At 41.7% G+C, this 15128-nt stretch overlaps 1 protein-coding gene across 1 annotated transcript; it reads left to right on the forward strand.

The window, feature by feature from the left end:
• Nucleotides 1-218: 218 nt before the first annotated feature.
• Nucleotides 219-5734, forward strand: LOC144504071 (prolactin-releasing peptide-like). Its single transcript, XM_078229236.1, has 2 exons — nucleotides 219-339; nucleotides 5408-5734. The coding sequence occupies exons 1-2, from the start codon at nucleotides 237-239 to the stop codon at nucleotides 5569-5571; spliced, it is 267 nt and encodes an 88-aa protein (XP_078085362.1). The 5' UTR covers nucleotides 219-236; the 3' UTR covers nucleotides 5572-5734.
• Nucleotides 5735-15128: the final 9394 nt, after the last annotated feature.

A 15128-nucleotide genomic window follows, 5' to 3' on the forward strand; every position in this document is an offset into this window, starting at 1 on the left:
GTTTTGCTTAGTGCAAACTTGCATTGCAACTTCTCTTTTGCATTTCAGAATTCAAAGTTCAGAGTTTTTTAAACATTTCCTGTAATTTTTGCATTTAATATAGAACTATTCTCTAATTTTGTAATGTAATGCTTATATATTTACTGTATGAACTGACGTCGCTCGCTCATTCCTCGCAGCGCTTGCTCTGCTTCGTACACCCCATCAGAAAGAATTTTCCCAAACCTTGTGGAGGAATGAAGCTGCTGTCGATTTGCTGTGTCTTTTGCCTGCTGGTGTGCATCGCGTTTCCTGATGCGGGGTCTCGAGTCCAAGGCTCCTCGGTGGAGATCAGGAGGAGTAAGTGATCGCTTGGCGATGGGAGGATTGATTTGTGTTTATGAAATGATGAGGAATCAGGCAATTTCTGCAACTCATTCGAACTAAACAAAAGGAGAAGGGAAAACGTGTGTATGATTGCAATGGGAAATAAATAAACGGCGGGAGAATGACAGGTGTTGTTAATACAAAAATACACTCTTGTATGGGGGATGCCCTAACGTGCTTCACATGAACATAAAGCTAAATTTGACATGAAACCACATAAGATATAAGATCAGATGGCCAGAACCTTGGTCAAAGAAGTATGTTTTAAGGAGCATCCTAAAGGGGGAAAGAGGTTTAGTGAGGATGCCAGATTTTAGGGCATGTCAGGACACGATGGATCATAGAATCCCTACAGTGCAGAAGGAGGCCATTCGGCCCATCGAGTCTGCACCGACCACAATCCCACCCAGGCCCTACCCCCACATATTTTACCCACTAATCCCTCTAACCTACGCATCCCAGGACTCTAAGGGGCAATTTTTTTTAACCTGGCCAATCAACCTAACCCGCACATCTTTGGACTATGGGAGGAAACCGGAGCACCCGGAGGAAACCCACGCAGACACGAGGAGAATGTGCAAACTCCACACAGACAGTGACCCGAGCCGGGAATCGAACCCGGGACCCTGGAGCTGTGAAGCAGCAGTGCTAACCACTGTGCTACCATGCCGCCCATGTGCTGCCCCATAATGTCCAGATGTATATGCCAGGCAAGGGAGGTGCAATGCCAGGAGAGAAATGGTGCCATCAGCTCTGTGTCGCCTTGCAGCTAGGGAAGAACAATATACTTTCTATATGTGGAAATAATAACATTTGCAAAGAATAGAAAACTTGTGTTGTTGCCAACTTTGAAGAAAAATCAGAAGTTTGAACAACAGGAAACTTCATGCTTCACTTCACTCTAGTTGCATTTATGCTTAGCTGGTGAAAGGTGCAGTTGATGTCAGATTACATTCTAGACTTTGACTTACATTGCTTCTCTAAATGTAATCCATGATACTTCACACCCAGTTAGACTACAGTGGGTGAATGTAGAGCCAACCCACTTTGAAGTTTTTTTTAAAGCAATATTACACTGCTTTGGAAACCTTAAAATGTATTATTCCGTGTTTTAGAAAATAAAAATTCTGGTTTCTAAATAGTTACTTTTTCAAGAGTTCAGAACTTTAAAGTCAAGTTTAAAATTTTTAAAAATTTAAAGTATTTCAGGAGCTTTTTGCTTTTAAGAAATAGAGAGAAAGGTGTGGGCCTGGGTAAGATACTGAGACAGTGCAGACTCGAAGGGCCAAATAGCCTTCCTCTGCACTGTAGGGATTCTGTGATTCTATATGATAATGCCAGTGGATGGTTCTAATGAGAAATGTTGCAGCTGGAGGTCTTCCTCCTGAGGTTGGGGCAAAAGAATAATAAAGATGCCAGAGTAGAAGGAACTTAGTTGCACCCAATTTGGGAGCATGTGGTGAGGAAAAAGAGGGAACTTTGTCATGTGCTTTAACAGTGGGACAGGTTAGGCACCTGGGAGAACCTTCGACAATATAGGGAAAACTTAATGCTGCATTTAATCCAACCTACACCTAACTTTGGCATACTTGACAAAGGAGAATGGAGACAGTTTAATTTTAGCATCTTGTCTGTGATGTACCTGGCTTGGAAGTGCTCGATGCTGATAGTGTTGTACAAACACTGACCTCTGTTCCTCAGCATGATGTTTCTCACTTGATCAATGCAAAATTTGCCAAGAAAATCTTAAAAAGTGGGAAGAAAATTAATATTTCAAATTACAACTCATGGTGCAATTTTTCTCTGGTCTCTCCTCGCTCTTCACCATGAATGGATACACGTTAATCTGGGTCTTGATCAAAATTTTCCACCAGCAACCAGAACAGACGTGAGGGTTGAAATTTAGTTTATAAAAAAATCTAGCTGCACAAATTAAAAAAGAGCAAATACAGTTACCATCTGTAAAGAGAAAATGTAGTTAATGGGGCAAAATATATCAAGATAGTACTCCTTTCAGTCTAATTTATATTACAGCAACACCACAAATTTGGCAGCCAAAGCAATGCCCCGCTTTCAAACAGTGCAAGTTAAATCTCCATTTTTTTTCCGGCCGCTTTGCTTTTTTGAAGAGGGGAAGAGGTATATTTGAGTGAAGCCTGTTGAGGTGCAGTATAACAGAACAAATTACTCTCCTAATGTCCGAGTAAATAAATGAAATAAATGATCCACCTAATGTTATTCAAAGACAAGTTGACGATAAAATTCCAAGTTTAATCCTTGATCTTTGCCGAATTTGCTCATCTTACTCTGGTCAGTAAGCCTGTATTCTAGGAAGTAATAATTTTGAGGATTCCTGTACTTGATTATTTTCCAAAGATCCCTGCCAGAAAGAGAACATGGATATAATCTCTGTGTCTGGACAAAGTCTGGCTCAATTGTCAACTAACTTTCTTGAATTATGCATGCTAATAGGGGAAATAGCTCCTTAGCTGGGGTGAAAATGCACTCTACCTTGACGAGATTGAGAGTCAAATAGTTGAGGAGCAAAGGTGATAAAGTTGACAGTGGAAAAGAGTGGAAGAAAAGACAACATAAAGGAGGAAGTACTGGCAGGCAATACCAAATTTGAGTTTTCAAAGTTCTACATTGTAGCAGGAAAAAAGATTTATCATCCATTATCTCATTAACCATCTCAGAAGAGTTGGTTTTCTTTGTGGTCTTAGCAGCATTATTGATGGAGATTTTCCTGCTCTGATAGATCCTTATAACTTAAAGCACTGTTTGCAAAATGGACCTTGGCTGCAAAGCAGTCATTCCCTCCAGGGTTGGTTGAGCTGATATTTTTTAGTTTGTGAAGAGAAATAGTTTATTGTGTGAAATGCAAAATAGCACAATTGGTACCTTCAGCACCTATTTTTCGATCAGCTTCAAATTGTTAATAAAATTCCTAAAGAATAGTTTGACCGTAATTGTCCAGCTTACTGAACATGCCGCTCATAATTGTTTTGCTTTTGTGCCTTTATTTAGAATATTCCAACTGAATTGCTTGTACATTATTAGTCATATAATCATAGGAAGATTATTGTCCTCGAGTGAGGCTGATAGGACTTGGTAATAATGAAGATAATTCTGGGTATTAAGAATTTAAATTAACAGGTTAAAGAAATTGGGTTTACTTTTGTTAGAAATGGCATTGGGCTATGAATTGGATGTATTGCATCCATTTTTCTGGCATAATTCAGGGGCAAATCATACCAATTTAGCAATGTAGCATCTTGTGCCAATCTACACAAGCAAAGGACCCACCACTAAATTCATGAGACTCTTTTTTAGGTGTCCCCGGTTCCTGAATATGAAAATGAGGAACTTATCCTTTCCCATGACCCCTTTCAGAAATTTGTCTCTGATGAGAGGGGCAGTGTTGTACTTACTCTGCTTAGGAATCTTCAACGTATCCAAATCCAAATGTTGTGAACATTTTCTTATCTTGTGGGACTGGAGTGCTCTCCTGACTCTATGTGAGTTGTGTAGCCCACTCAAACCTTGCTTCCAGGATTTATCTGACGTGGCAGGCGGTCACAATTGAAGTTTTCAATTGGGTGAGCAGCCTGTGGGAGTGCGATGGGCATGTGAGAAGTATGTTTATAAGATCCAAGGATCAATTATTATCAATTCCAGTGCCTATTGCTGAAAACTGGAAGCTGGTGAATTTTTACTCCTTTTGAACTAACTGAAGTTTTCAACATTACAACGGGAATTGGCAAGGTTCATCAAAGTAAATCGTTTGCTGTGTTGAAGGAGAACAAATTTTTAAAAGTAGGATGTTGGGAGTAAGAGGGAACTCAGCTGAAGTATCACACAGTTTAGGGATAAATTAGAGGTAGGCCATTAAACAAGATTCAAAAGTTGTGAATTTCTGTAGCAAGAGAAAGGATTGAACTACTTAATAAAAAGCTCAGTAGCGAGAATTTTATTTGATTTATGATTGTCACATGTATTGGCATAGTGAAAAGTATTGTTTCTTGCGTGCTATGCAAAGCAACTGTTCATAGAGAAGAAAAGGAGAGAGTGCAGAATGCAGTGTTTCAGTCATAGCTAGGGCATAGAGAAAGATCAACTTAATATGAGGTAGGTCCATTCAAAAGTCTGATGGCAGCCGGGAAAAGGCTGTTCTTGAGTCAGTTGGTGTGTGACCTCAGACTTTTGTATCTGTATCCCGACGGAAGAAGATGGAAGAGAGTATGTCCGGTGTGTGCAGGGTCCTAGATTAGGCTGGCTGCTTTTCCGAGGCAGCGGGAAGTGTAGACAGAGTCAATGGATGGGAGGCTGGGAGAATTGAAATCAATGGTTTTTTCATGTACCTAAACATTTTTGAATTTTTATTTCCATACTTGTGCTGGATTAGGCACTTTGCTGAAGCTCCAATTTCCTTTTCATAAATAACACCATAATTCATCTTAAGCAAAAACATTGGTCCTTTTTATGTCTCTTTCTCCTTAGTTTTGATTCATATCTGTATATGGTAGGCTCCTCTCTATACTTGAAAGGACAAAGGGGTGAGCATCTGTTGCCAGATCTCCAATAGAGTCACTGAAACCAGGCACCAGGATGTGTACAAAATAAGCCAGTTACTTTTTTTTCTCCTATCTCAATTTTTCTTTCTTCTTGTGGGGAGATGTCTGACCAATGTCTCAGGCACCCATCTGCAAGCAAAGTTGAGATCAGGAGCTAACTCTGTGCAACACCAGTTTAAGGTTCATTTTAAAACACGCTTCCTCCCCTTTAAATGAACAGTTTTCAAACATTCATTCTCAAGTTCTTAAACTGTAATTGAAGGATAGAAACTGGAGAAAATTAAGAGCAAGGTACAAAAAACCTCCAACCCCTTAGAACCATACCTGGTATGGGTTACTAAGATGAGAGATCATTATGAAGCAAATGAAAGAAGCTCTGATGTAAATAAACATTTTTTTCTTGATCACATGAGCCAATAACAGGATGCAATGTGCTGATAATATAATCCTCATGCCTTGTTTTGCAGATGCTGATATTGATTCCTCTTGGTATACTGGACGTGGAATAAGGCCTGTGGGCCGTTTTGGGAGGAGAGGACTAACCTTGGAAAACATCAGAAAATATGAATTTGGCACTCGTCGTGTTTGCATCCCAATCCAAGAAAGTGAAGACTCCAACCAGGATGAATAAAATAAAATCCTGCCTGTAACTCTATACTTACAAAGCCAACTTTATAAATTCTCAATTTACCTTCTGTAATTGTGTAATAAAAACAAGTCACAAACTGACAACTATAAGGCATGAACAGTGTTAAAAAAATAATGTCCAACATGTATAGAATGTCAAAGCTTTAATGTTGATTGTTGGAACCCTAAGTAAAATAGATTTTTAGAGTTTCAACTCAATTAATAGTCAATGTACATCCATGTACTATCCTGCCATTGCCATTTATTATTGTTTGGCAGGACAATAGGGAAGTGTTTAGGAAATAGTACAGCCATGTCAGGGACTGTGGTTCTACTCTTCCTTAAACCTGGAGCTTTTCCTCACACCTCAGATCTCCAGTTGCTCTTTTCTACTCAACTTATTTTTGTCTTTTACTTATTCTCCCCTGTTCTCTTCGGCTGTATAATTTTAGATTGTTCTTTCTTAACTTTTTCATTTTTATTTCAATTGTTTCACTCTGAAAGTGTTAGAACAAAGAAAATTACAGCACAGGAACAGGCCCTTCAGCCCTCCAAGCCTGCACCGACCATGCTGCCTGACTTAACTAAACCCTCTATGCTTCCGGGGACCATATCCCTCTATTCCCATCTCATTCACGTACTTGTCAAGACGCCCTTAAAAGTCACTACCGTATCCGCTTCCACTACCTCCCCCGGCAACGAGTTCCAGGCACCCACCACTCTCTGTGTAAAAAATCTGCCTCATATATCTCTTTTAAAACTTGCCCCTCGCCCCTTAAACCTATGCCCCCCTAGTAATTTTTAAACTTAGTGTTCTTTAAACCTAGTGTTCTTTAAACTTTGCTCAGATTCAGTACCAAATTATTCTTTTCAGCTAAACGATGAATGCATAACTTGTCTTTAGCCTTATCCTGTGACTATTTTGCACTCTGAGCAAGTCAATACATGTGAAGTGCATATTTTCCTAGATTGCAGAATCACCCATTAAGGACAAAAATTCAGGCAAAAAATGGTAAGATCATGACATCTTTATGATTCATACATCTGCTACTTGACACCAGGTTGTCATATTCTGTCCTGGCAGCCACTGTGGGAAATAGAAAAACTCAGTTATGATGTTCTATAGATAATATAGTTAAGGCACATTACTACAATGGATCAGACAGTTTTAGTCCATTTTTGCCTTATGTTATACCTTCCTGCAACTTCTTGCAGGCACCTGGGTGTCAAATCTGGAAAATGTTCTCCTTATCAGTATTGACATCCCTCACCAGATTAAGCTTAAAATAATTCACCAAACATTTGCCAGGATCTACACATTGTCCTTTTGAGGATTTTAAAAACAGATTGAAGCAAAGCAGCGAGTTTTCAATAGTGTCTGCGACAAACATAGGGTTCTCTAGCATTCATTTTTTCCTCAAAGACGTTCACCAGTTCTTGACCAGATATTGTGTAGCTGCAGAGCATCTTATCTGTCTGTTACACTGCTCTAAACAAAGGCAACATTTTGATGTTGACAGTATGTTTTCCAAAAACTGAGTAAGAGGATTAGTTTGGGCTAAAGTGAAGGTTTGTGTTGGAATAAATTGATCCTAACTCTCATTAATATTTCTTTATAGCAACTTTTCTTTGCCTTCCTTCCAGTAGCTATTAACACAGTCATTTGTTTTCTAAACTAAATAGCCAGTGGTTATTTGAAGTCCACCTCCCTACACCAGTAGCCTCATGCTGCTTTATTTGTCTCTTGAGCCTTGGGATGTGAAGAACAAAGATTCAGTGTCATTCCCTCTTGCTCCCCTAAGATCATCTTAATATAGTTGATTGCAAACTTATGGAGAGGTACCCAATTTGATTTGATTTATTATAGAATCCATACAATCCATGCAGTGCAGAAGGAGGCCATTCAGCCCATCGAGTCTGCACCAACCACAATCTCACCCAGGCCCTATTCCCATAACCCCACATATTTACCCTGCTAATCCTCGCACACTAGGGTCAATTTAGCATGGCCAATCAACCTAACCTGCACATCTTTGGATTTATTGTCACATGTACAGGGATACAGTGAAAATATTGTTTCTTGCACGCTATACAGGCAAAACACACCATTCATAGAGTACATGGGGAGAAGGAAAGGATGGAGTGCAGAATATAGTGTTGCAGTTACAGGTAAGGTTAGAATAGAAAGATCAGCTTAATATATGATAGGACCATTCAAAGGTCTGGTAGGGTGACTAAGAAACTCAGCCAGATCTTCTGGTTGCTATATACAATGACTCCTGTCAACAAGTTTGAAGCGTGGATATTGAGAGAAGACAGGTTTGATCATAGATGCAGTAACCTCCAGAAAAGTACTGTATACTAACATTCTTCACCTAGATAAGCACAGTATGTGCGGGGGCGGCACGGTAGCACAGTGGTTAGCACTGCTGCTTCACAGCTCCAGGGTCCTGGGTTCGATTCCCGGCTCGGGTCACTGTCTGTGTGGAGTTTGCACATTCTCCTCGTGTCTGCGTGGGTTTCCTCCGGGTGCTCCGGTTTCCTCCCACAGTCCAAAGATGTGCGGGTTAGGTTGATTGGCCAGGTTAAAAATTGCCCCTTAGAGTCCTGAGATGCGTAGGTTAGAGGTATTAGCGGCTAAATATGTGGGGGTAGGGCCTGGGTGGGATTGTGGTCGGTGCAGACTCGATGGGCCGAATGGCCTCCTTCTGCACTGTAGGGTTTCTATGATTTCTATGATGTGAAAAATGTATATGGAATAAAGGCAATCTATTAAATGATTAAAAATTGGATGTTATGTTCTACGCCAGGGGTCTCCAAACTATGGCCCGCGGGCCACATCCGGCCCGCAGCGGGCTACATCTGGCCCGCAGCCAGTGGGGCGGGACGGGATTCCCGCTGCCAAAAACACTCCCGCGTCCGGAACCCCGCCGCTGACTCAGGATCCGGACGCGGGGACGGAAGCCACAGGCCGGACATTTGCTGCCGCTCCGCGCGGTGTCTGATGGACCCATGAGAATCCTTGCCTTCTTTACCGGCCTATTGTCCAATCAGAGTTGCCATCCTGTGACTGACAGTTCATTAAACGAATCAGCAATTGAGACGTCTGTTATCCAATTGCCGCTCTGCATTGACTGAGTGACAGCTGCTTTATCCAATCTGTAAACTCCATCTGTCTGAAATGAGCGAGAACAATGACAATGATGGCGGCAATTCAGACCAATTCCGTTATGGAAGGAAAAAAGAAAAGTGGACAGTGAGTGCCGCCTGTTTAATGAAGAATGGGGTGTAAAGTACTTCTTTGTACAAGCAGGTGATAAAGCCTTGTGTGTCATATGCAACAAAACTGCTGCAGTTTTGAAGGAGTACAATGTACGTCGGCACTATGAGACCAAACATGAACCAAGTTATTCCCAATTCACAGGAACACAGCGTTCGGAAAAATTTGAATCAATGCAACGCAGGCTGCTTTCCCAACAAGCTTTTTTTACGCAGAAGATAACTGAAAATGAAGCTTTAACCAGGGCCAGTTACAAACTAGCTTATGTGTTGGCTAAAAGAGGAAAGCCATTCACTGATGGAGATCTCATCAAAGAGTGTATAATGGAAGCAGTGGAAGAGTTATGCCCAGAAAAAGCAAATCTGTTCAAAATCATCAGTCTTGCGCCAAATACTGTTGCTCGTAGAATTGAGGATATAGGAAGCAATATATTTCATTAAATTGCAGACAAAGCAAGAAATTTTCAGTTGTATTCTCTCGCACTTGATGAATCGACTGATGTGTGTGACACATCACAACTCCTAGTATTCATTCATGGCGTCGACAGTGAATTTAATGTGACACAAGAATTAGCATCAGTGTATAGCATGGACAGCACAGTAACTGGAGAAGACATCTTCAAAGAATTGCAAAAAACTGTGTTAGAATATAACCTGGAGTGGAATAAACGGCAATGCGTGACAATTGATGGAGGAAAGAACATGTCTTGGGTGAAGAAAGGTTTGGTTGGACAAATCACAAAAGTTTGTGAGGTTGGTGGATTCTCAAAGCCCATGTTTCTGCATTGCATTATCCATCAACAAGCATTGTGCGGAAAATATGTGGATATGTCTTGTGTTCTGAAACCTGTTGTTTCAACAGTGAATTTTATTTGATCTCACGGGCTTAATCATCGCCAGTTCATTTATAAAACTAATTTTTTTTCTTTGGCCCCCGAAAATGTATAAAATATACGATGTGGCCCTCGTACTGAAAAGTTTGGAGACCCCCGTTATACACCATAGGCTATTTGATCTTAACAAGATAAGTACGTCTTGAAACTTCTTCTGTCTGTACTCTCTGAAATTCAGCAGTTCCATTTCCTTGTTCGTAAATGCTCTTGTACTAATTCTGCATTTGATGAGTCTGCGGCATGTGTGTGCATTCAAGTGAAGCATGTATTGTGCAGGAAAATTATACGCTCGTTGGAAAAAAAATATTTAAAGAAACTTCAATCATAAGTGCCTATTTCGGGTATCAGACTGCAACTAACTTGTTTTTTCCTGTTCTTCTTCATTCCTTTTTGTCTAATGACTGTGCTGACACCATCATTGGAAAGTGGGTTTGAAGAAGTTATTGAGCTGAGACTTGGTAGAAACAGGTTTGAACATACACACATAACCAAAGCAGCATCCCTCAGTTTCTCACTGTTTCCCTGCATTCGTCCAACTACTCTGATTTGAAGGTTGGGTGATTAGTGTTCTCTGTAATAGAACTGTAGAATCCCTACAGTGCAGAAAGAGGCTATTCGGCCCATCAAGTCTGCACGACTCTCCGAAAGAGCATCCAACTCAGGCCCTCCCTTCCGCCCTATCTCCGTAACCCAATGCATTTAGCATGGCTAATCCATCTAACCTATACATCTTTGGACACTGAGGGGCAATTTAGCATAGCCAATTCCCGTACCTGCACATTGTTGGGACCTTGGGAGGAAACCAGAGGACCTGGAGGAAACAAGCAGACACAGGGAGAAGGTGCAAACTCCACACGAAATGTCACCCAAGGCCAGAATCAAACCCAGGTCCCTGGCGCTGTGAGGCAACAGTGCTAACCACTGTGCGACCGTACTGTGATAGATTTTATCAGCCTTTGTTCATTCTGTCACATCACCTAATTATGCTTAGAGCCCAAAGAAGTAGGGGAGATCCTAAATGAATACTTTGCGTCGGTATTCACTAAGGAGAGGGATGTGTTGACTGGGAGTGTCTCGGAGGGGAGTGTTGATCTGTTAGAGAAAATCTCCATTACAAGGGAGGAAGTGTTAGGTTTTTTAGGGAATATAAAGACTGACAAATCCCCAGGGCCTGATGGAATCTATCCAAGGCTGCTCAGGGAGACGAGAGATGAAATCGCTGGGCCTCTGACGCAAATCTTTGTCTCGTCACTGGACACAGGTGAGGTCCCAGAGGATTGGAGGATAGCTAATGTGGTCCCGTTATTTAAGAAGGGTAGGAAGGATAACCCGGGAAATTATAGGCCGGTGAGCTTGACGTCCGTGGTCGGGAAGTTGTTGGAGAGGATTCTTAGAGATAGGATGTATGCGCATTTAGAAAGGAATAAACTCATTAACGATAGTCAGCATGGTTTTGTGAGAGGGAGGTCATGCCTCACTAACCTGCTGGAGTTTTTTGAAGAAGTGACTAGAATGGTTGACGAAGGAAGGGCCGTGGATGTCGTCTATATGGACTTTAGTAAAGCATTTGACAAAGTCCCTCATGGTAGGTTGGTGCAAAAGGTTGGATCTCATGGGATAAAGGGGGAGGTGGCTAGATGGGTGGAGAACTGGCTTGGTCACAGAAGACAGAGGGTGGTAGTGGAAGGGTCTTTTTCCGGCTGGAGGCCTGTGACTAGTGGTGTTCCGCCGCAGGGCTCTGTATTGGGACCTCTGCTGTTTGTGATTTATATAAACGATCTGGAAGAAGGTGTAACTGGGGTGATCAGTAAGTTTGCGGACGACACGAAAATGGCTGGACTTGCAGATAGTGAGGAACATTGTCAGAGGCTACAGACGGATATAGATAGGCTGGAAATTTGGGCAAAGAAATGGCAGATGGAGTTCAATCCAGATAAATGCGAAGTGATGCATTTTGGTAGAACTAATGTAGCGGGGAGCTATACGATAAATGGCAGAACCATAAAGGGTGTAGATACGCAGAGGGACCTGGGTGTGCAAGTCCACAGATCCTTGAAGGTGACGTCTCAGGTGGAGAAGGTAGTGAAGAAGGCATATGGCATGCTTGCCTTTATAGGACGGGGCATAGAGTATAAAAGTTGGGGTCTGATGTTGCAGTTGTATAGAACGTTGGTTCGGCCGCATTTGGAATACTGCGCCCAGTTCTTGTCGCCACACTACCAGAAGGACGTGGAGGCTTTAGAGAGAGTGCAGAGGAGGTTTACCAGGATGTTGCCTGGTATGGAAGGGCTTAGTTATGAGGAGAGATTGGGTAAGCTGGGGTTGTTCTCACTGGAAAGACGGAGGATGAGGGGTGACCTAATAGAGGTGTATAAAATTATGAAAGGCATAGATAGGGTGAACGGTGGGAAGCTTTTTCCCAGGTCACTGGTGACGTTCACGAGGGGTCATAGGTTCAAGGTGAGGGGGGGTGAGGTTTAACACGGATATCAGAAGGACGTATTTTACACAGAGGGTGGTGGGGGCCTGGAATGCGCTGCCGGGCAAGGTGGTGGAGGCGGGCACACTGGGAACGTTTAAGACTTATCTAGATAGCCACATGAATGGAGTGGGAATGGAGGGATACAAAAGAATGGTCTCGTTTGGACCTGGGAGCGGCGCGGGCTTGGAGGGCCAAAGGGCCTGTTCCTGTGCTGTATTGTTCTTTGTTCTTCTTTGTTTTCTCTGTCTTTTAATCTATTGAAAGCAATTGTTCTCAGTGCCAACATTAAAAAATATTACAATGTGCCCATGGCTAGGATGATCCCATGATTTGGTGTTCCCAATGGACAGTGTTGGATTACAGAACTATTTATAGTGTGATAGCATACTCACCCTCTCCACATCTGTCTTCTCATACTAATTCAAGAGTCCTTCCATTAATCACTGTTCAACTAATTAATCTTACATCAATAGCACAATAACTGAAAAACCTCCAGTCTTCAGTGCCACACTATTAACCACACAGCATTTTATTGTTACACATTACCAGTCTAATTTTGCAATTGTACAGCAAAGGTTTCAGGTTGTGAAACAACACTTTTGTAGTTGTCTTGTTTTACTTGTCCATCTGTTACTTTTTGTCGATGGAACTAAACAATTTTATCTACCTTCTCTATTTTGGTAGTCAATCTCTTGCAGATTTGCTTACATTGAGACCATCATTGATTTTTGTCTTTTTTCACTTACTTTCAATGCTAGATATCTACCCTGTCGGATGTTTTGTCTCACTAATATGTAAAACTAACTCATCATTATTTCTCTGCCTTCCTACGCTCCTGCCATTCCAGGCTTCAATCCCTCTCTTGGCATTCTGTAAAAGACTCATCAAAGCACCCATCAATGCGTCTTTATGAGCAACCAAACTTACCTATCCTCCTTTTTCATTGATCAGCACACTTGTTGAGAGCTAATCTTGCTACCTTCCTTATCTTTTGTTCACTTCCTCCCCTCCACTATCCTTTTGGATTCTGCCAACGGACCAACTGTCAATGACCACCCCGCCCTTGCCCCCACATTTTTGTTCACTTATGAACGAGACTCTTGTATCTATTACCTTACTGTGGATGAATCTTAGAAATTTACAGCACAAAATGAGACCATTTGGACAATTAGGTTCATGACCAGTCTAAAAGTAGCCTAATCCTATTTTCCGGCTCTTGATCTGTAGCCTTGCAAGTGCATACCAAAGTCTGTTTTAAATGTTATGAGGGTTTCTGCCTTTACCACACTCTCAGGCAGTGAGTTCCAGATTCCCACCACCTGCTGCTTGAAAAAAATTCCTATTGATTCCCCGCTAAACCTCCTATCTCTTATCCTAAATCAGTGCTGCCTGGTCATGGATTCCTCAACCAAGGTGAATAAGGTATTCATGTTCATTCTACCCTGACCACTCATGATTTTACACACTTCAATTAAATCTCCTTTCAGCCTCCTCTTCCAAAGAAAACAACTGAACCTATCCAATCTTTCCTGATACCTAAAGTTCTCCAGTCTAGGCAACATTTTCTTAAACAAAAGCAAATTATTGTAGATGCTAGAATTTGAAACAAAAACAGAAAATGCTGTAAAATCTCAGCAGGTCTGACAGCATCTGTGGAGAGAGAACAGAGCTAATGTTTCACGTCTGGATGACTCTTCATCATTCTTGTAAATCTCTGTACCTTTTCTATTAGTCACATCGTTCCTATAGAATGGTGACCAGAACTACTAGCAGTTCTCCTGCTTTGGCTTAATACTATTTTATACAGTTCCAACATAACCTCTCTTTTTTTATATTTTATGCCCTCAGCAAATAACCCTTATATCTTCTTAACACCTGTCTTGCAACCTTCAGGGATGTGGACATGCACTCCAAAGTCCCTCTGTTCCTCTACACTTCTCAGTATCCTACCATTTATTGTGCATTCCCTTGCCTTTTTCAACTTCCCCAGGGGCTTCTCTGGATTTCACCCCATTTACCACTGTTCCACCCATTAGACAAGTCCATTGACAGCTTTCTACTGTCTACAGCTTTCTTCTTAACTGTCAACAACACTGCTAATTTTTGTATCATCTGCAAACTTCTTTATCATACTTCCAACAAACAAATCCAAATCATCAAGATACACCATGAAGAGTAATGAACCTAATACTTCGGGATGGGATTTACGACCATTTAGAAAGATGTGGATTAATCCGGGATAGTCAGCACAGATTCGTAAAGGGCAAGTCGTGCCTCACAAATTTGATAGAATTTTTTGAGGTAACTAAGTGTGTTGATGAAGGTAGGGCAGTTGATGTCATATACATGGATTTTAGTAAGGCGTTTGATAAGGTCCCCCATGGTTGGCTTATGATGAAAGTAAGGAGGTGTGGGATAGAGGGAAAGTTGGCCGATTGGATAGGTAACTGGCTATCTGAGCGAAGACAGAGGGTGGTGGTGGATGGAAAATTTTCGTACTGGAGGCAGGTTGCTAGCTGAGTGCCACAGGGTCCTCTGCTATTTGTGATTTTTATTAATGACTTAGAGGAGGGGGCTGAAGGGTGGATCAGTAAATTTGCAGATGACACCAAGATTGGTGGAGTAGTGGATGAGGTGAAGGGCTGTTGTAGACTGCAAAGAGACATAGATAGGATGTAAAGCTGGGCTGAAAAATGGCAGATGGAGTTTAACCCTGATAAATGTGAGGTGATTCATTTTGGTAGGACTAATTTAAATGTGGATTACAGGGTCAAAGGTAGGGTTCTGAAGACTGTGGAGGAACAGAGAGATCTTGGGGTCCATATCCACAGATCTCTGAAGGTTGCCACTCAAGTGGATAGAGTTGGGCGGCATGGTAGCACAGTGGTTAGCACTGCTGCTTCACAG

Source organism: Mustelus asterias, chromosome 14, assembly GCF_964213995.1.
Source record: "Mustelus asterias chromosome 14, sMusAst1.hap1.1, whole genome shotgun sequence".
Classification (NCBI taxonomy): Eukaryota; Metazoa; Chordata; class Chondrichthyes; order Carcharhiniformes; family Triakidae; genus Mustelus; species Mustelus asterias.